The 21944-nt window shown below is 39.4% G+C and overlaps 1 protein-coding gene across 1 annotated transcript; it reads right to left on the reverse strand.

The window, feature by feature from the left end:
* Positions 1 to 1485: 1485 nt before the first annotated feature.
* Positions 1486 to 6825, reverse strand: LOC124144718. Its single transcript, XM_046514265.2, has 3 exons — positions 6697 to 6825; positions 4006 to 5220; positions 1486 to 3449 (listed from the first exon to the last, which is right to left on the reverse strand). Exons 2-3 carry the CDS (start codon positions 5194 to 5196, stop codon positions 1821 to 1823), a joined length of 2820 nt encoding a protein of 939 aa, XP_046370221.2. The 5' UTR covers positions 5197 to 5220; positions 6697 to 6825; the 3' UTR covers positions 1486 to 1820.
* Positions 6826 to 21944: the final 15119 nt, after the last annotated feature.

Consider the following 21944-nt stretch of genomic DNA (forward strand, 5'->3'; position numbering starts at 1 on the left):
CCTTGACTAGTTCAGCAACGGACCTAAATTGTTTAGTTTCAACAAATATAAAGAATAACAGCCATGTTCATGCATGCATTTCTGAAAAACAGTTGGTATCAACTTGTAAAGTTACAGGACCTTGGCGGGAATACGAAAAAAGCACAGAAGAAGAGGCATGTCACTCCTATTACAACCCAATGCTGAAAAACTATAAGAAAACATCTTTTGTCATCAATGCAATGGAGAACCAGAGCAGGAATTGCTCGTTTTGACATCGTGGCTGAACTATTAGCGCGGGTTTCCTTTGAATATGGAAAACAAGATTTTGTTGCTTATATGTATTGGATATGAGAGTTAGTCACTGACACCTGTTTTAATCTTACTCAAGAGAAAAAAAATACATAATTAACGCCTTTTTTGATGCGCCCGACGGAATCCACTTTACGGATAATCGAGGATGGTTATTCTCTGGCATTGACATTATATATTTACGAATGATAAAAGAATAGCAAAAGTCATTAAATGTAATCTACGTTACCTTAAGTTAAGATCACAAATCGACGGCTCTTAACTCATAAAATATTATTCCAAAGTAATCATGAAGTCAAATTGTTGTTTGTGTCAATAATACATTTGGCATTGGGATTGTTAATTTGTCTGGCAAATTGTGCCTTTTAGCAAATACCCATTAAACAAGACAGGGCGTAATTGGTAAATGGAGCAATCACCGGTAATGTCAGACGTGCGTGGTTGAGTCATGGTGTATGTGTGTGTGTATATGTATGTATGTTTGTACTAGTCTGGACTAATGCCAATTTTATGGTGCTAGCCCACTGACATATCATGCCGCAATGTAACATGAATACTCCACTCAGACACAGTACTCTGACTCAGAGCCGACCAGTCCTTGTTTTAGCCCTTTAATAACAAGCGAGAGGCAGGGTGACACCAAACCCTAGTCATGCAAGGCATTGTTGTCGGGAGTAATAACACAGGCGAGTGATTTCGTTTATCACTTTGGTGAAAACATAATATAATATCACCAGTCTCCATTTTCAGATTCCATTGAGCGTAAAATCAAAATAGCGGTGACAATTATTTCAATTGATCACGGAAGGGCAGGTGTTCTGGAAAGAGTAAACACGTCCTGCCCTGTCGGTAGCGCCCGCCACTCCACAATTTGCAAAGAGAATTAAGTATCTGTAGCCTGACGCCGGACAGCGCTACTCCTGCCACGCAACACCGGCCTGTAAACGAACCAGACAATCAAGTGACACAATAACACATTTAGTGATTTGGTTGGAACCAAGAACTATATGTTACTTTCAAAATACGTCTGCTTTGTACAAGTGCAGATATTCCGCTGCTACAAGTAAAGTAAAAAAAATAATATTTCGCAACACAGTATATATGTTGCTTTTGAAACCAATGACCATATTCAATCACAGAAACATGAAGATAACATGTGGAGTACACGAAACAGGTCTTTGCCTTTGATTTATTGAAGGATATATGCACAAAAAATCAATGTTAAGATAATAAATATTACCTAATTATGTAAACATATTTCCCCTCATCAAAACCATTGTATCAGAAACTTATTTTCCTATTTTTACTAAATTTGGACAAAGTAGGAGTGGTCTTTAACCACGTGAAGGGCGAAATATTTGCATACACGTGGCATGTCAAATAACCTTTAACACGCGTGAAATGCATTTAATGTCGAATTTAATATATTTCAACAGACATTTATTGAGAAACAAATATATTGCATCAACACAGAGCCACCTTCATATGTGTGTGGTATGTAAATAAGTTCTCAGTTTTCATGGCTGAAATCACAACCGGCTCACCATTGAAGCATCTCTTGCAGTTGACGTGTCCGCCGTGTTTACATGGCCTTTCTCCCTTTTCGCCCACAGACATCTGAGATGGTCTCTGATTAGCTTGAGGATCCGCCGACTGACAACGAACGAGAGGAAGATGAAGACGCCCTGGCCAGCTGTCAACACAGTGAACACATACATCAGCTCCACTCTCTGAAGGAAGTAGCCAACGAAGCCAAACAACCATGACAGGCCTGTTATAGTAGACAGCTTGAAGAATGTAATGACGTCGTTTGCCTGTTTCTTTCCCAATGACTCACTTTGTCTGTTTCTGCGTCGTATGGAGATCATCGTCCAAAGAAATAATACCCCGTTGATGACAAGTGTCAGACAAGCAGGACCACCAAAGGAAACAAGTGACACCAATCCAGGAGCTACGAAACACAGAGCAGGACCACCATAGCCAACAGTTGTGTAGCCAGAGTGGATGTAGGTGATAGTTAACGTCATCGTTACAATGACCAGGGGAACACCATAGGCACAAACTGAATACTTTATCATCAGAGACACCTTGTGGTCAGCAAAGTGCAGCGAGGAGAAGAGGTTGGTGAAGACTCTGAACATGTGTAGACAACAGACGTTCATCCAGGCAAAGGACGCGAGCCAGAAGTAGTGGATGAGGACTCCAATGACGGTGCAGATGGTCGGGGTGGTGACAGTTCCAGCCCCAAACAGATAAAACACATGTGCGAGGAAGAGGGAGGATGACAGCAGGATGAGGTTGAGGCCTGGCACAGTATGTAGCTCCTTAATCAGGATGTAGACCAACAGGGTGAGGAGGAGGAAGAGTATGCTGAGGGATAGGCATACCGCTGTTGTTATTTTAGAAGCTAGAAATGCCGGTGCTATATAAGCTGGCATTTGTACGACCATCTCTTTCCGTCTTCTGAAAACTGCATCTAGACATATAAAGTAGGTTCCGTGCTTTGATATAAAGTACTCATGATCATTCAACTCTATATCTCCATGTATGAATAAAGCATGGTTTGCACTGTTAACTTCCTGACTGCCAAATTCAGCCATTGAGCATGTCACATTAAAAGCAAGTGGAACGTTGATACTTAGTGACATGTCGAGATGCATAGAAGAATGTAACATTTGTCCGAACATTGTTGGCGGCAACATCAGTTTGTTCTGTACATTTCTGTGTGTTGTTACTGGTTGTATCTCAACTTCCAATGTCGTCCCTGCCACGGTCGTGTTCAGTGTCACATTGTGTAAAGCAGCTAAACGTTCTCTTGAATATGCAAGGGTGTAATTTGGCATGAGAAGAAGTGTGAACTGTAAATGACCTTCATCAACTACGAGGTCAGCATTCTTGATACGTGCATAAGAATTCGCTGTCATTTCATAGATAAAGAATCCATGTTCACTTAGCAAGTTTTGAATATTAGTCTGAAACTTTTGACCGAAAGGAAAAACAAAAGTGGGTGGATTGAAAGGCAAAATGTTGACATCTTCATTAAATGACAGTGTGGTATTCCATGCCGTGAGGATCAAATGTTCATCTGATACCACTTGAATACATGTCGAATTATCTTTCCTGTCTGATAAAGGACAGTACGTTTCGCGGCATCGTTTCTGAAAAGAAACCACATGATTTCAAGCTTAAGATCTTACACAGCATAGTAATCTGTCAATAAAGATAATAATGAGTATTCCATGAGCGTGTTTATAACTCGAGTGAAAACAATTGAAATCCATTAATTGTAACACAAGGTTCGTAAACTCAATAGAATAATACACACATTGTCTCTTTATTATCCCCAAATAAGAATAAGCTGTAGTGATAGGGAAGATTTTTACCACTTAAATACCGAAGCTACAGCATCCACATTTTTCACCATCAAGTGTGACGTCATTACACAAATGAATGTTTCATCAGTTATGTTATTATAAAAGGGGAGCTATCTGCATTACATCAACGATATAGAACACTTGGAGTAATAATTGCATGTTTTTTTATTAAGTCGTTTATCTCGACCCTCATGGTAATAAATATAATTTTTTCCCTGTAAATAGTATTGATAGTGCCATCCGAAAATATATCATTGATCATCTGTTTTTTCCTCAATCACTGCATTTTTATCCTATGTCTGATAATGTAATATAATAATAGAAGTTATGTAATACTTACGGAAGATGAGTCATAAATATCTCCATCTCTGCACTGAGCATGTGTCTGGTCTCCAAATCGTTTTATGGAGTCGTATTTGCCCCTTAGATTCTCTGCGCTTGCAACAACTTCTGCATCTGAATTTTCAAAATTAAGCAATGCAACAAATGGCATGAAGATCACTCCTTTTACCTTGGATGTATGACACACTGAAGGACATTTCAGTTCCTGCTCTGATTCTCCATTGCATAGATGACAGAAGATGTTTTTATAGTTTTTCAGTGTTGGGTTGTAATAGGAGTGACACGCCTCTTCTATGCTTTTGTTGTATTCCTGCCAAAGTCCAGTAACATTACAAGTTGATACCAACTTTTTTTCAGAAATACATGTATGAACATGGCTGTTATTCTTTATATTAGTTGAAACTAAACAATTTAGGCCCTTTGCTGAACGTATCAAGGAATTTATGTCTGTGTAATTGGATGAATCGAAGTATTTTGGACAGTTGATATACACGTCCCATGGTGTGTAGTTGTTGACATCATAGCATGCAGCACAGTACTTGTTTCTAAAGGTGACGCTGGTGTTGAAGGGATGTGGCGCCGTCACCAGGCGGCCATCTTGGACATACCCAAGTTCTCCATGCTCGCATTTCTCGGCAAGGTCTTCAGTGTAGCTGGGAGCATCTTGCTGACATTTTGTTACAATTAGGAACAAAAATGATTCAATCTCGTTATCATATGTTGTGATACGTTCACAGTCAAAAAAATATCTCCCGCCAATCTCTTTATCAGCACAACAATTTCCAAATATCACACAACTATCATTACATGAACACTGATGACAAGGCTCACACGGTTGTGATATCATATTATTTTGAACATATTCCGTAACAGCAGCTGATTTAGATGTGTCGCTCCCTGGGCTGATGGTAGTAAATTCTCTGCTGGTCTCAGTGTGAAATGTATTTGATGGATCTAAAGTAAAGTTTTCGACAGCCGCGTTGAGATCGGTCACTCCAGAAGAAACGCCGACGGTTGTCTGCTCCTGTGACGGACATGATGGAGGACTATGAGATGTGTTTGTTGAGCAGAGAGATCGCCCGCAGTACCTAGTTTGTAGCGTGTATATCAGGGATTTGACGTCATCGCTAATAATGGTAGATGACGTGAGGAACAACGGAAGGAAAAGAAGGACTTGAGTGTAGGCCATTGGGTTAACTACTGTTGTCGCCACCTGAAATTTGAGGTCGATATGTCAGCAAAGTTAAGCAAATCATAACACATATTAGACACAATACACATTACAGCACTGATATTATCACTATAAAACAAGATGTATGACATTGTCCTCGACTTTGACACAGTATAATTAAGAATTTTGGGGAGGAGTTATATCAAAATGAAAGATGGATCGTTTAATCTACTCCGCTTTTGGCAGATATTTCCTATGAATATGGAAAGGGTTTTGTCGCTCATATTTTCTGATGAGCGACGTTAGGCAACACCTGCGTCTTCATGCAAACTGCGTATGTGGCGCGTGCAACCTGTAGGGCAGGACATGCTTACTCTTTTTCAGAACACCCAGGCTCATCACTGATGTCAGTGATCCCGCTCTATAATTTTCACCGCTCTTTTGCCCTTTTCGCCCAGTGGAATCTGTTTTGGCGGATAATCTAGAGTGGTTAATTTCTGGCGCTGACCTTTTATGTTTCTCTTCTTTTTGGGAGAAACTGTTCAATTCGGCTGTCATAATGACATGAACTAGTATCATCGAATGGTTGACCTTCTCTTTTACGCTCAGCATTTATCGTGGGTCACAAAACCACTATACACTTGACACTCTTATCTAGGCATAGACTTCGATGCTGTCAAGATTCGTTTTCTTAATGGCCCTGATTTTATCGAGAAAAAGAATTGTCCCAGAGAATGTTTGAAAAAATATATTTATGCTTCAGACTGGTTATAAAAATAAATCACGAATAAGTCACGAAAAATGCATTCCTGTAAAGATATCTATTTAAAAAAATAATATAATAGTTATAATTGATAACAGTTTTAATTGATAATTTGGTTTTGCAGCTGTAGCCCATGAAATATCAAGTCTCCGTACAATCGCAGGTTCCCCCTCTCACCAAAAATATTTTGTGTTCGCATAATGTTTGGACTAATTCCAGCGCAAATTCGACACACGATGGCTGTGTCCACAGCAACGACCACGTTTTCGGAACATGGATGTTGAGTTTATAAAACGTTCTCCGATATGACTAACGATAAGTGCAATAGTCCTCTTATATTTTAGCACACGATTGAAATGGCAAGGACGGAAAGTTGGCTTATGTAGGCTAGTGGACACTCTTGCCAAGGGAAGATGTTGAGAACGTTTAACAATAACAACTCAAATGGTTAACTCTGCACATGAACCTAAAACTTTCTAGAATAATATGTGTATATGTTTGAACTGCTGAATATGTTAACTGGCTATGCCTGGCTAAAGCACCACGAGGAATTAGCACTTAATTAGCACAAACCATGCATCCATCCGTCCGTCCGAACAAACAAACAAACAAACACATACATACATGGTGGTGCGGCTTTAAACAACAAACAAGCAATATACATTGTACAATTCGAATAAATGAATAAAACAATATCACCGATATGAGCGAACGGTAACAATATTAACACACACACTTGTGAAAGATGTACGTACCTTACATTCATATCAGAACAACAAGCCTGGAGGGAAGACGGCGAATTGCGTTTTCACGATCTTTTGAATCAGCGAACAGCCTATTAATGTGACTGTATTTTGTCACTCTGTAGTTTATGTGAATATTACATTTCCTAACGTGTTTGTTGATTGGACAGTCAGGAAATACACAGAGTCATAATAGAGAACTGGAAACAGTTGCCACGTTAACAGGTTTATCGATTCAGTCGTGTCTTCACAACAGTCATCACGGACGTGCGATTGGCTTGTGTGTCAGCATTATGATACCAACACGCCTCAAACGCAGCCATGCAAGACGGATTTTGTACCGAAAAAGGGGAGGGGAGCGGCACAGGGATGCTAGAGACATCTGTAATTGTAACATGTATGGACTTCGGGCACTTCACATCAACACATTAGTCACAGTATTTTTCGTTTTTATTAGTTACAACAAAATAAATAATGATAATATCGTGTCTGTGGATTTCTGGTTAATCGATCACTTGATTGTCTGGTTTACAGGCTGACGTCGCATGACAGGATTACTGCTGTGCTGCGCCAAGCAATAAATTTCCTATTTTTTATGCAAATTGTATGAATGGCGGGTGCTACCGGTAGGGCAGGACATGCTTACCCTTTTCGCGAACATCCAGCGAAATCACTGATGTGAGTTATACCTCCATATAAAATTTTCACCGCTGTTTTGCCTTCTTCTCCCAGTGGAATCTGTTTTGGCGGATATCCGAGACTTCCTATTCTCTGGCGTTGACTTTTTATGTTTAACTTCTTCTTTTTTTACGAAACTGTACAATTCGCTTTTCATCATGACATGAACCAGTATAATCGAATGTGAAGGCTCAAAGCTGAATCCATTTACAGCTATTATTTAAGTTTATCGTATCCTTAATATGGTGTCAGAAAACTTCTCCATTCCCCTTCGATTGTTTGGTGTTTTTGCAATATTCCAGTAGACAGTTGGTTTCTGTAAAGACGATACTTGTTGGATGACGACTTCTTTGATGCGACGTTTCGATATAGATCCTTACACTGTTGTCAAGCAAGAGTGTTGTCAAGGATCTATACCAAAATGTCACATCAGAATAGAATAAAGAAATCGTCACCCAAAACATATCTTGCCGTAACTGTTACTTACTAACTTTTAAAAATGCCAGTCAAGTATATGGTTTCTATTAAGGTACAGGCAGGCAGTACTTGGTTGTATTGTCATCAGTGTTACCCCTGGGTTGACGTCATTCAGTATAAGTGAGATAGTATTAAACACATGTTAGATTTGTGAGTATTAAATGTAAGCAGAAAAACTACGTTGGACCTTTGTCTTTTTGAATTGAAGACCAGCGTTCGGAGAAACGTATTTCCTAAATAAGCTATAAATGCAGGCGCCAGTGTATGCAAAAATACGGGGATGCAAATTTCAAATCCACCATTCTCGCACTGCAATCAGCTGATACATTAATGCAACCACGTGATTATTGACCGGGTTCATTTTAAGCATATTTTATTCGCATAAGTGAATTTGATTGGGAACATGTTATATGACTCAGGTCACATTCTCCACTCGCGACTACAAAATGTTTATAATACGGATATACATATATATATATATATATATATATATATATATATATATATATATATATATATATATATATATATATATATGAACAGCACAGTAATATATACATTGTTATACGTAGCCATGAACACAACACTTGTGTTTAATATGAACATTTGCACCACTTTCATTTTCTTCTTATTTTTGTAATTCAGTATCTGAATTGCAATTGATGTTCTAAATTACGGAATTGAGTTGTCGTGTGATTATGATGGACACAAGGGCACGCCTGTAGGTTGCAATAATACCCCCAGGACCAATCGTCCACACCTGTGACATATTTAATGCATGACTCTAATGAAAACATGAAGTGGGCGAAATGGAATCTAGCGATACTATCAGGCCCAGAGGGGCAGTTGTAGTTTTTATTTTGACGCACACTGTTCGTCCAACAGATCGATTGTAGTTCGCAATGCGAAATCATCAGATGGTTTTATACTGCTTGTTTTCGAAATACTGTTTCATATCCGATTTCCGATTGGACAACGGAGATATTGTATTATTGAGAGGAATAATAACAATCACCGTCGACAGAAAAGGAATGTTAACGGACGTTCAATGCATGTATACATCCACATAAAAACTCTCTCGGGACTTACACAAAGAAGTAAGTAAGTGATATACACCTTTGTCTTAAGTTGTTTATATACTACTAGTCACCGTGTTTCATATAGAGTGGGGCAAATGGTATGTAATGGAAAATAACAACATAAAATTGGATAAGTCGTCTCTGATCAATGTTTTATCATAATTAATTTACACAACTCATACCTGGTAACAGGAGACAGAGCAACATGCCCTAATATTGGATTAGTGACACAACTCAATTAACAATGTCAATGTCGGGTGTGACCACTGTTTGCGTTGATTCAGTTACGGCACCAGATGTTGGGGATGTTGGGGACAGCCTGGGGATCTTGTTCCAGATGTCAACCAAAGATTGGACCAACTGAGCTAGCGTTACCGGCTGGTTCTGGTCCTATTGTAGCGACGCTCCATCTAACAACGCGTGCATGTGTGCGTGCGTGCGCGTGTGTGTGTGATTATCCTGCTGCAATGTGACGTTACGTCCCTGCAATTGCACAGATTGTTGAACATAATCTCGAAAGATTCCGGTAGCGTACACCATTCAAACTGACATTAACGGTGACGAGATGTCATAAGACTTCCACCCCTAAACTGACGACGTTGAGTAACGCAAGCGCCGCTAAAACGTTCTCCTGGACGCCTGTAGACCCTGGCACGTCCATCAGAGCTGTCCAGATGAAACCTGGACTAACGTCTCCAAAGAGATAATATTGGGTTTCGATGAACATTAAAGCATCTGACAACTTCCTTTTGCACCATACCTGTTTTCAGTATACCCACAGCGCATTGACTTTGATTTTCAGCAAACCGTATCATTGTGTAAACGTTATTTACGGCGAACCACAAGTCTTTTAATGAGTACCTGATCATGCTCGCAACAAATACACAAACATCCAAATTGTGTGCCTTACATTAACATGCAACATTAACAAATTGTGAATCACGACCTTAAAGTCGAGATGTCTTCATGAATTTGTATTGAAGATCCATTATAATTGACAAATTGACGATTTGACGATAACTGGAAACTTACACCTAATACATGTAAGCATACTGCCTAAGCATGCACTCAAAAAGGTATAAACCAGACTAGCATATACATGCATTCTCACCCAACATTTATCCCGCTTCAGTGCCTTGCAGACAAACACGATCCATTGCTTTCATTCCGTTGTCCCGTTGACTTCATTTCGAACTAAACGGAAACATAACTTACTGGAAAATATTGGATTCATAGAAAATTTCAACAGCAGCTGTCAAATAATTGTTCGACACGGTGATCACTTGAGCATTCCTTGTGGAGAAAATATCCTGGGCTGTATACAATATTACATAAAGAACGAACCACATTTTATGTTCTCCTCATAATCTTATAGCTGCTTTCAACCAAATGTTTCGATCATTAGTATTGTCTTTCTAAAATGAAAATATTTAGTGTAATACAAAAAGACCCTCGGATATAAAAACACCCACCAAACTATGAAATTGAGAATTACCGAAAATGATTTCAAATGATTTCAATGTGTGAAAAGAATCGTTGCAATCTTTCTATTCCACTACAAAATGAATTAGAAGCACTTCCATCACACGTTAGAGTCACAAGTTAGATACTTCATGCGATAGTTGACGTCAACGCCAGAGAATCACGATTATCCACCGAAACAGATTCAATTATGCGTAAATTCCAAAATAGCAGTGAAAATAGCGGTGAATATTATATGAATGCATCACTTAAAATATAACTTTATATCAAATAAAGTGACCAAACCATTCCCATAATCATAAGAACTCTCCATTCAAAGCAGAGTCCATTGTACGATTCCGACTATGTCATAAACATGTAGTTATGACAAGAAACTGATAAAACCAGGTGTGCGTGAAAAGGTGAGCGGTCATACTTCCCCAGCGGTAGCAAACGTCACAATAATATGTAAAGGCAAGTCAAGTGTTCAAACACCTGAACAAACACCGGGGTAGACATGCGGTAGACATGAAAATATGGAATTTTATCAGATATTATTTTTGGTCACTGACACATTATTTTGGAAATGTTCTTCACAAGTCTACCGTAAAATGTTTTGAAAGCTTTTATAAGACATTGGATGTTGTAACCCAATGTTTCTTTATCGTGTGAAACAATATTTGATACGAAACAAGTATCATGTAGATGGTCTGAAATATATATTGTCTAAACCTAAAAAAATGACTGTTCAAAAGTCACATTTGCATTCATGTGGGTCGTTCATACCACCTACACAAAGCGTATGAAACCACATTCCGGAATCAGTTTAATCACCTCAAACCACTTTATCCTTCAGCAGAACAATATCAACTGAAGGAACATCAAACATATTACTTTGTCGGAATAGCACTTGACAACATTCACAAGACACGATCAAGGCACTGATCAGAACAGTTCCATATAAATTTTGAATTCTACAGCTCAATGCTTACTTTTTGTGTGCAAATAATGTGAGTGGATGATGCTGTCGGTAGGGCCGGACACGCTTACGCTTTTCGCACTTGATGTCATCGCTAATTTTCAAGATCCATTCATATACGGTTCGCTGATACTTTGCCTTTCAGGCCGAATCAAAACTCTGTCCGCGCTTAAGCGAAGCTGATTAGTCTCTGGTGTTGACGTTTTTTTATTAATATTTAATACGAATAGCCTGAAGACATAAAAGCATATTCAACAGATGGTGAAATATGACCATAGAAAATGGCACACACGTGAATTTAGTACGTCTTTGAAATAAAAGTGTCAAAACCCTTTCCATATTCAACAGTAATCTCTGATTTGGGTGATGACATGTGTTCGACATATGTCAACATATTTTTCAGATACTGATAATGTTAGATACCTGGATGATAGATATACAGAAACCGAGCATCTCCAAATAACCACACAGCTCTATCAGAAACGGCTTTCCATTCCTTGAGGTGAGTTAGAAGATGTAAGACGCCCTGGCCAGCTGTCAGCACAGTGAACACATACATCAGCTCCACTCTCTGAAGGAAGTAACCAACGAAGCCAAACAACCATGAGAGACGTGTTATAGTAGTTTGAATAATCTAATGTTGTTGATTGCATGTATATTTTCTGCGGACTGACTTTGTCTGTTTCTGAGTCGTATGGAGATCATCGTCCGAAGAAATAATACCCCGTTGATGACAACTGTTAGACAAGCAGGACTACCAAAGAAAACAAGTGACACCAATCCAGGAGCTACGAAACAGAGCAGGACCGCCAGATATAGCCAACAGTTGTGATTAATTGAGTATGGCTTTACGCCGCTTTTAGCAATATTCCAGCAACATCACGGCGGGAGACACCATTAATGGGCTTCACACATTGTACCCATGTCGGGAATCGAACCCGGGTTTTCGGCGTGACGAGCGAACGCTTTAACCACTAGGCTACCCGACCGCCCCCAACAGTTGTGTAGCCAGACTGGATGTAGGTGGTGGTTAACGTCATCGTTACATTGACCAGGGGACGCCATAAGCAAAAACTGAGGACTTTATCATCAGAGACTCCTTGTTGTCAGCAAAGTGCAGCGAGGAGAAGAGGTTGGTGAAGACTCTGAACATGTGTAGACAACAGACGTTCATCCAGGCAAAAGGACGCGAACCAGAAGTAGTGGATGAGGACTCCGATGACGGTGCAGATGGTCGGGGTGGTGACAGTTCCAGCCCCAAACAGATAAAACACATGTGCAAGGAACAGGGAGGATGACAGTAGGATGAGGTTGAGGCCTGGCACAGTATGTAGCTCCTTAATCAGGATGTAGACCAACAGGGTGAGGAGGAGGAAGAGTATGCTGAGGGATAGACAGACCGCTGTTGTTATTTTAGAAGCAAGAAATGACGGCTGAATAAGCTGACATATATACTACCATCTCTTTCCGTCTACTAAAAACTGCATCTAGACATATAAAGTTGGTTCCATGTTTTTCTAGAAAGTACTCATGGCCATTCATTCTATATCTCCATGTATGAAGAAAAAATTGTTTACAGTTAACTTCCTGACTGCCAAATTCAGCCATTGAGCATGTCATGTTTAAAGCAAGTGACATGTCGAGATGCATAGTGGAATGAAATATTTGTTCGAAGCTTCTTGGCGGCAACTTCAGTTTGTCCTGTACATTTCTGTGTGTTGTTACTGGTTGTATCTCAACTTCCAATGTCGTCCCTGCCACGGTCGTGTCCAGTGTCACATTGTATAAAGCAGCTAAACGTTCTCTTGAAGATGCAAGGGTGTAACTTGCCATGAGAAGAAGTGTGAAATGTACATAAATTAAACAACAATGTTGTCAGCATTCTTGATGCGTTCATAAGACACCAGACATGTTTTCATGTCTGAAATTGTGAAGAATTATATATGACCCACAAGGAGAAAAGAGACATTATGGGTGAAATATTACATGTTTTCCTGTGTCTGAAATTGTGAAGAATTATATATGACCCACAAGGAGAAAAGAGATATTATGGGTGAAAAATCACATTTTGAAGTCTCGTGATATTGTATACGTAATACTACAGTAACTAAGGAACATATAACAACATATAACATGTTTTGATTCATATTTATTACAGAGATACATGGCATCAAACATCTGGACTCATTATCTGCAAACTCCAAATTTCAGACGTATAGTTGCTTATGTAAGGATTGCGTCACAAAGATGGCGTCCGATGCGATCGGTGTTAACGACAGCTCGTGTGATTGACCGAGCGCTTCACGAATCTACTGACTTCAAATTTGTTGATTGAAATGATAATGAGAGCGATTTAGATGAAGAGAAACTTGACAGACTGCAGATGAAGGAAAGAGCAGTCAATACATTGCGGCAGACAGCCTGGGCATTCAGAGAGGAAATTAAAATTGAATGAGATGTATATTATTATTTAGGCCAATAAATGTCATGGAATTAATTAATTAATAAATTAATTAATACAGTTGGTCTACTTGTAATTCATGCAACTATGGGAGTGCACTAAAGTTCACAACGTTTTCCTTCTTTCAGAGTGGTGTAATCCATGACAAATTGAGGTTGGTTTCGACAAAATAGCATCAAGTGACCTGGCTACAATTCTTCAAGTTTTTCAAGTTTTGTGTTGAATACAAGAAAATCGGAACTACCAATTCCTATTACCCTGAGATCCATAAGAGCAACTATGCACCGAAAACAGAAGGATCCTCCTTATTTGAAATATAATGTGTGACCAGCAGCCACCGTATGTTTGAATCTCGGTTCAACTTTGAAACTTGTGAGAGAGACATATACTTACAATTACATGTATGGTCTTCGGGCAGTTGAGATCAACATAAGATGAAAACATTTACAAATATAATAAATGTTTGACAGTTCTTTAGTGTGTCTTGGTGTCTTTAAACCGATGGATGCTCCTTAGACTGTATTGTGTTTGGACAATATTCCCGACAATAGATGTTTGGTTGGTTTGTTGTTTTACAAGCTATATGACGGCGGTCTGTATGTAAATACTAGAGTCTGGACCAGACAATCCAGTGATTGATATCATTAGCATCGATCCACGCAATTGGAATTGATGACATGCTTCAACCAAGTCAGCGAGCCTGACCACCCGATCCCGTTAGTCGCCCCTTAAGACAAGCAAAATCACCTTTCACGGCAAGACAATAGATGGTTTCTATTTGAGTACAGGTAGGCTGTTGCACGTATGTAGTGACATGTGTTTGTTTTGTTTTTGAGTCAAACGTCAACAACGGAGAATAAGCAGTCTCGAGTATCACTTAAAACAGATTCAACTGCGCGTTACAGGCAAAATAACGATGAAAATGTTTGAATGGGTAACTGAAAATCAGTGATGACACTAGGTGACAATGACAATGGTAAGCGTGTCCTGCCCTACCGGACCCGTGAAAATTCCGGGGTAGAATAGGTCTTCAGCAACCCATGCTTGCCGTAAAAGGCGACTATGCTTGTCGTAAAAGGCGACTAACGGGATCGGGTGGTCAGGCTCGCTGACTTGGTTGATGCATGTCATCGATCCCAATTGCGTGGATCGATGCTCGTGATATCAATCACTGGATTGACTGGTCCAGATTATTTACAGACCGCCGTCATATAGCTGGAATATTGCTGAGTGCGGCGTTAAACAACAAACCAACCAACCAACCTGCCCTACCGGTACCACCCACCACTCACACAATTATAAAAAAGTAAGTGTTTTTTTTGCCAGACGCCCCACAGCAGTACATTACGTTGTCTTTCTTGTGAAATGGTATAACACTCTCTTGTTTGACGACAGATAAAATGATAACGTCAATGACGGTTTGTCCTATTGTCGCCTGTCGACTATTTGTATCTAAAGATAAAACGGCATCTGAAATCTCGTGTAAATTTAACGAAATAACTGTCACAGGACACACCCTTTGATTTAGGTTCGGAGCATCTTTGTTTCTGGATTTCTTACTTCTTGCTCAATGAAGTACTCAATGTAATCCCTTCTGAAAAGGCCAGTCAGTTGATCCATGTTAATCTTATCCCCACAAGTTCAGTGACAACTTCGGAAATCTTCAGCGCTACGTTGATCGTGCAGGCCTTTTTGATGTTCTGACTTGAAGTAGATGAATTACGACGCTCTATCACTGACTGGCGTACTGAGGTAGTTCTTACTGATGTATCTCATCTAATGCTGATGTTCTATAAAACTATGTGTTGTAATTCTGCTTTTATTATTATGAAAAGGGATAACTTGTAAATAAAAGCGACAAAACCCTTTCCATAAAAGCAGAATCCATTGTATGAATCTGGCTTCATCATAAGCATTTAAAGTAGAAGTCATCTCTCGTCATACAGTCTAGTGGATAGATTTGTGTCACTCTGAATCTAAGCACAGATCTGAGCATGAAAGTGATGAGACGATTTCACTTGTCTCTTTTGGGTCCGGTGGGTAAATCAGTGGAAGGGAACTGACTATTCGCTATTTTTATGTAATACAATATCTGCATTTTCATATAAAAGAAGTTGCTACATTGTACCTGTGATATAATTTATTCATGGCTCTCAAATCAAGCACGGACGGTAATGCAATCAACTAACAGGGTGAAATAGGATATCGCGATACTATCTGACCCAGGGGAGCAGTTGCATTAAATGATAAACACGGGTACAACAAACACTGTGGGTACTCCATAGGATTGATTGATGTTTATCGGGTCGAATGATCGGACGATTTTATAGTGCTTGCTTTACAGATTCATATCCGATTTTCGTTAACAAGCACTATGACAGTAACCATAGCATTTCAATGCATGGATTCACATAATTGTTTTATCGTACTTTTGATACAGTTAAAATTTAGATTGCGAATATAGTTAGATATATTTCGTATTGTAATGAAGAAATCAACGCCTCGTGGTCGTTGTTTATCGTATTAAAAACACTGCAGGGAGAATAAACCATTATCTGTACCTTTTCTGCCATTACAGATGGCCATACCTGGTGTCCTTGTGAATGTCGCTTTTAACAATATTCCAGCAATATCGCGACAGGGGACACAAGAAATGGGCTTAACACATTGTACCCATATGAGGAATCGAACCCGGGTCTTCGGCGTGACGAGCGAACACTTTAACCACGAGGCTACCCTGCCGCCCCTCTATTAAAAATCATGATAGAAAAAGGTTTTGTCATGAAATACATCACGCATCGTTCATCTTTGTTCTTTGCGATTTATCGCGTAGCTATACTATATTGTAGGATAAGAAGGCATCTCATGTTGTGTGACATTCTTAAATAAAACGGATGTTTATCTAATATATATATTTTTTTCATGAGACAGTTATTTTTGCTATGTAAAATTGGTCAGGTGTTCGTTGAGCATTGTTCCCAAACAATTAGTATGGGGCGAAAGGTCAATTTGTTTTACGTACGTTTTATGAATTCATCGTATTACCTAGTGATGGTAGGTTCATTTAATACTGTCGATTACATAGTTCTAATTTTATGTATTTCATTGAGAAAAAGAGGAATATTAGTGATTGGCATTTAGCTTACTGCATGCACTTTATTTCTCTTGTCCAAAAACATCCATCATTATGTCATGGACTACCATGTATTAGAGACAGACACAAACGAAGAATGGTTTAAACACAGTCAATTTATTTAACAACAAATAAATGAAATATAACTGAAAATATAAAACTAAAATATACATGTCACATTATAATTTTTCTAAAACTGTATACCACATTCACATCTGTCTGACCTCAAACAGCTGTCATACTGTATCTTATCTCAGATTTACACACAGTATATGACTAAACTAATCATCGGTGGTGGATCCAGATTGGGGAATAAGGGGGTTCACCCCCTCCCCTTAAAATCATCAAGGAGTGAAAACTACCACCTACCCACCGTTTGATAAAAAACTTAATCGCCTCTCAAAATTAACATAGTAACAGATCTCCAATAAAACTAACACGAAACACTCTTTTCACATTGACATTAATCGGAAAATCATTCCAAAGGCAAATACATGTGCATGGTATTTTCTATTTTTTCAATCAATGACTAACACATCTCCATCTATATAAGGGGGCACGGGTGGCCCAGTCGTCTAAGGCGCCGCGAATCGTTGTGCAGAGTTGCGTCCCTTGGGCACGCCTGAAACCTATGATTGAGGGTTCGAATCCCGGTTCGCCCCGATTATGTTTCTAGGTTTGTCAGCACCATACCCGTGCTCGTGGGTTTCACCGAAGTGGTAAACGTCTGAGACCTGCATCACTTCGGGCTTTCCTCCCACATTAAGCTGACACGCCGTGATATAACTGGAATACTGTTAAAAGCGGCGTTAAACACAACTCACTCACTCACTCACTCATCTATATAAGTTATCCTGTTTTCATATAAAAAGGTGTCCGTTGGGGTCACATGCGGATAGAGATGCAAATATCAAAGGTCAAGTAGGTCTACTTTCACTGTTTATAAACAAACATGGCGTCGCCCTCGTCATTCGGCGATCGAGTCTGAATTAACCATCGGGAATCTGGATAAACTACAAGGATAATTGCCATCATTATCAAAAGAACAGTCTAATATACTGAAAATCAGTGTCTAACTGCGACGTAGTTAGGGCATTTTATAAGTTTTGGCAACTTTGGAGATATAAATTTCGAAACAATTTTGCGAGGGCACGAGGCCTAGCCAAGCGGGATCAGTAGCCATATCTGTGCTTGTAGACCTCTGCGGCTTCCCTTTGACAAAGGGCAGTTACTCTAACGGACAGACCGACTGTCAGCAACGTCTGACGGTGGCCGTGACGTCCATAGACTAGGGTTAGAGTAGCTTCCCTTTGACAAAGGGCAGTTACTCTAACGGACAGACCGACTGTCAACAACGTCTGACCGTGGCCGTGACGTCCATAGACTAGGGTAAGAGTAGCTTCCCTTTGGCAAAGGGCAGTTACTCTAGCGGACAGACCTGATAAAACTGATCTGATTTTTTGTTGCCTTATCACCGAATGTATATAATTTTGGACACGGAACCACACACAAAAATGTATACCTATCAACATGTATACATGTATACCCATCATTTTATTTTATCCCTGTTTTGTGATTTACAGATTAACTACACAACATCCTCTGTCTCCATCCGAAATAAACCGGAAATATATCAAAATGAGTGGTTAGTGAGTGAGTTGGGTTTAACGCCGCTTTTAACAATATTCCAGTTAAATCCCGGCGTGTCAGCTTAATGTGGGGGGAAATCTCAAGGTGATGTAGGTCTAAGACGTTTACCAGCTCGGTGAAACCCACGAGCACGGGTATGATGCTGACAAACCTAGCAACATAATCAGGGCGAACCGGGATTCGAACCCACAATCATAGGTTTCAGGTGTGTCCAAGGGACGCAACTCTTCACAGCGAATCGCGAATCCCCCTATACCAAAATGAAAATTATGTACGTCCTTGAGAGTTTCAACAACAGTTAAACAGTTACTTGACACAAATAGTATTTGATAATTCATTGTGAAGAAAAGTCCTTAACCATACACAATATTGCAATAAGAAACAACAGCATTCATAACTGGTTCGGACGTAAATAATATTTCATCGGAATATCATCTTTGTTTTCCATCAAGAAACGTTTAGAGCTGCTTTGTCAGAAATGGCTTCATGAAAAGGTTTAGTTTCACAGAAAAACACCAAGAATAGGAACGTTCGCAGATTATGCTGTTACGTGTCGACTTAAACATCGGTACCGTTAAAGATATGGTACACAATTCAGAAATTGTATCACTAAGTTTTACAAATAATTGACAATGGCAGTACACAACAGCATGGCAATACCAAATTCAAAGGCAGTACAAATACAATGGCAGTGGCAATACCAATAAAGTCAGAGATAATAATATTCCCCTTGTACCAACAGTGGTCGTGCTTCCAAAATAGGCCTAGGCTGGATAATCAGGGTGCAATCAATTTTAACACAACTGTTGCACACATGACAGTTAGCATGTACTGATAACCTGACATAGTTTTAACAAAGGAACAACACAACCAATGATGACTCTCCTGAAAGGTTCTTCGAAGGCTGGAATTGATTTCAACAATATCCTCCAATTCGTCATCAGCAGGAATATCTGGCAACCTCTATTTCTTCAACAAATGATATCCTTGAAATAATTGCAACCTCGAACCTTGTCAACTTCTTGTAGAGAGAGTGCCCTATTGGCAGGAATTTTGAGTTAAGGGTCTTCCCCTCTGTAACGTTACCAACTGCTCCCTACCAAGAAGTGGTTCCTCAACAGCCAAATTGTCTGAACTGTTTTCAGTACTCTTCCTTGACAATTTAGACAGGTCACGAAAATGATCCATAAAAGTGCCAGCCAAATCATACTTGGAATCATTCTCAGAAGAAATGGGCTTTTTCATAGCACGCGTACACAGGTAGGGACAATACCTGGAATTTCTTTTTCAAGATTGTCAGTACTTTCCGAAGTGCTAGGCTCAAGACAAACACAGGATCAGCCAAACATTTTGCCCTGCGAAATCATTCCCAATAAGGGCATACACCTTTAACAGGAAGAGTTTCAACAACCCCCGCCAAAACCCAGCCAGACACCAAATCTGTCTTTAAGTTCACATAATGGAGAGGCGCACTGGTAAAACCAAAATATACTAACCAACAAAACCTCACAGTTATTTGATGACTCCTCAGGAAGTGACAAAATATTGTCCAAAAAGCATAGGTTTGAAGAGCACCAGTATCGGATAAGAGGAAGAATAAGAGCGAGTTTAGCACTCATAAATGGCATATTGATATGCCCTGGCTTACGACAATATTTACAAGTAGGTGCTAACGGAAATCCAGAAGTATGTTCAGAACCATCTGGAGTAGAACTTAGCTTTTTGTCAACAAACTCTGCACCAGACCAGAAATGTCAGAACTAGAACTAAAAGTGGATGAACTATCCTTTCCTGATCTATACCGCAGCAAACTCCTGCCTCAAAACCATGAATGCCTAAAACTAACCCTATCAGTTTACTAATAATCATCACCAAAGTAGCAGTCTGGTGAAAGTGATCGACTTTCTGCTCATCAAGATATGTCCGAATGTCCGTTGACACACATTGCCTAAATTCTTCAAGCAAAACCATCTGCTTCAAACTACCAAAATCACCATTGACTTCCTTAGTAGTACACCACCCATCAAACAAAAGCACAGTCAACCAAAGTAGAACCATCCCTTTTCTTAGCAGACCTAGCCTTTTGCCTAGAAACTTATGGAACCCATTCTTAAGCCTTCAAAACTGCAGCCTTAACAACCCGATAATCAGAACTCCTATCAATAGGTTAGGCAGTGCAAACCTCCTGTGCTCTACCCCTAAATTCACTTTGCAACAACATTGTCAAATGAGCAAAAGGCCATTTTAAACTGTTAGCCACCTTTTCAAATTCTAAGAGCTACTTTTCAACATCGTGTTCAGATGAAAAAGTTGGAAGAATGATTTTGGACGATAAATAATATCTCACCCTCGTGTCTTTTGAGCCTCGGAGTTTTCCAACTTTTATCAACTCGTGTTGATATATTTGATATCAAAAGTCACACGGGTGAGATTCTCTATGCCTTGAACTTTCCAAATGCAATTTCCCCCTTATGTCGAGCAATATCCCGGCAACTCCTGTCTTTGATAGTTTCATTTCACAACGTTTGAGGTACAATCATGCTCTTTCTACCAGGATTTCAAAGCATGTCATATAACTTTTGCTCAGATTTTGTTTAATCAAGGTCCTAACATTCAAGGCCTAAGTAAAGCATTCCTCAAAATGTTATGATAGACACGTGGAGGACATTTCCACACCTGGTATCATCATTATTCTATAGTGATACATAAACACATGTTGATGATATAGCCGGAATTGTACAACGTACACTGTTTTCAGCAGAGGTTTCTTATGAATATTCACGAAATATTCACACGGCACGAATTTTCCCGCATGTTTCAGTTTTATCTTCAGGGAGATGTAATTACAGTTGAAGATTGTATTGTAACGTCACTAAGTTATGACGTCATATTGCAACTGTACACACATACTTTGACGTGGTGTTCCAATGACGTCACATAGTGGCTTAAAACGACAGTAGTAACATTCTCAAAACATACAAATATAATTTATACACATCGCGTAACATATTTAAACATGGACACAACTATTTAATGAAAAACGTTTTAGCATTAGGCTACATGGTATTAGCAAACAAACAAACATTGAAAGAAAGGAAATATCTTAAATTGTATTTCCCTCCCGGCTGCACAGTTGTCGATGTGAAGGATATAAAGGAGATGCACCTTATCTGCTGTTGACGGACGCTAATTTTGTGAATTTACTATATTTATGAGCTGCTGCACACTATTTAATTTCCTCTCTTTTATATAAATGTCATTTTAAGCCGCCAATGTGACCTCATTGCATCACCACGTTACAGTATTTATGTAGTTGCAATATGCCGTCATAACTTAGTGACG

Source organism: Haliotis rufescens, unplaced genomic scaffold (assembly GCF_023055435.1).
Source record: "Haliotis rufescens isolate VD_foot unplaced genomic scaffold, xgHalRufe1.0.p SCAF_3, whole genome shotgun sequence".
In the NCBI taxonomy this organism is placed as follows: Eukaryota; Metazoa; Mollusca; class Gastropoda; order Lepetellida; family Haliotidae; genus Haliotis; species Haliotis rufescens.

Coding starts and splice junctions, on each gene's coding strand:
- LOC124144718 (XM_046514265.2), bottom strand. CDS start 5,196: ATGGCCTACACTCAAGTCCTTCTTTTCCTTCCGTTGTTCCTCACGTCA. Junction 3,450..4,005: donor ATATTTATGACTCATCTTCC/GTAAGTATTACA, acceptor GTTTCTTTTCAG/AAACGATGCCGCGAAACGTA.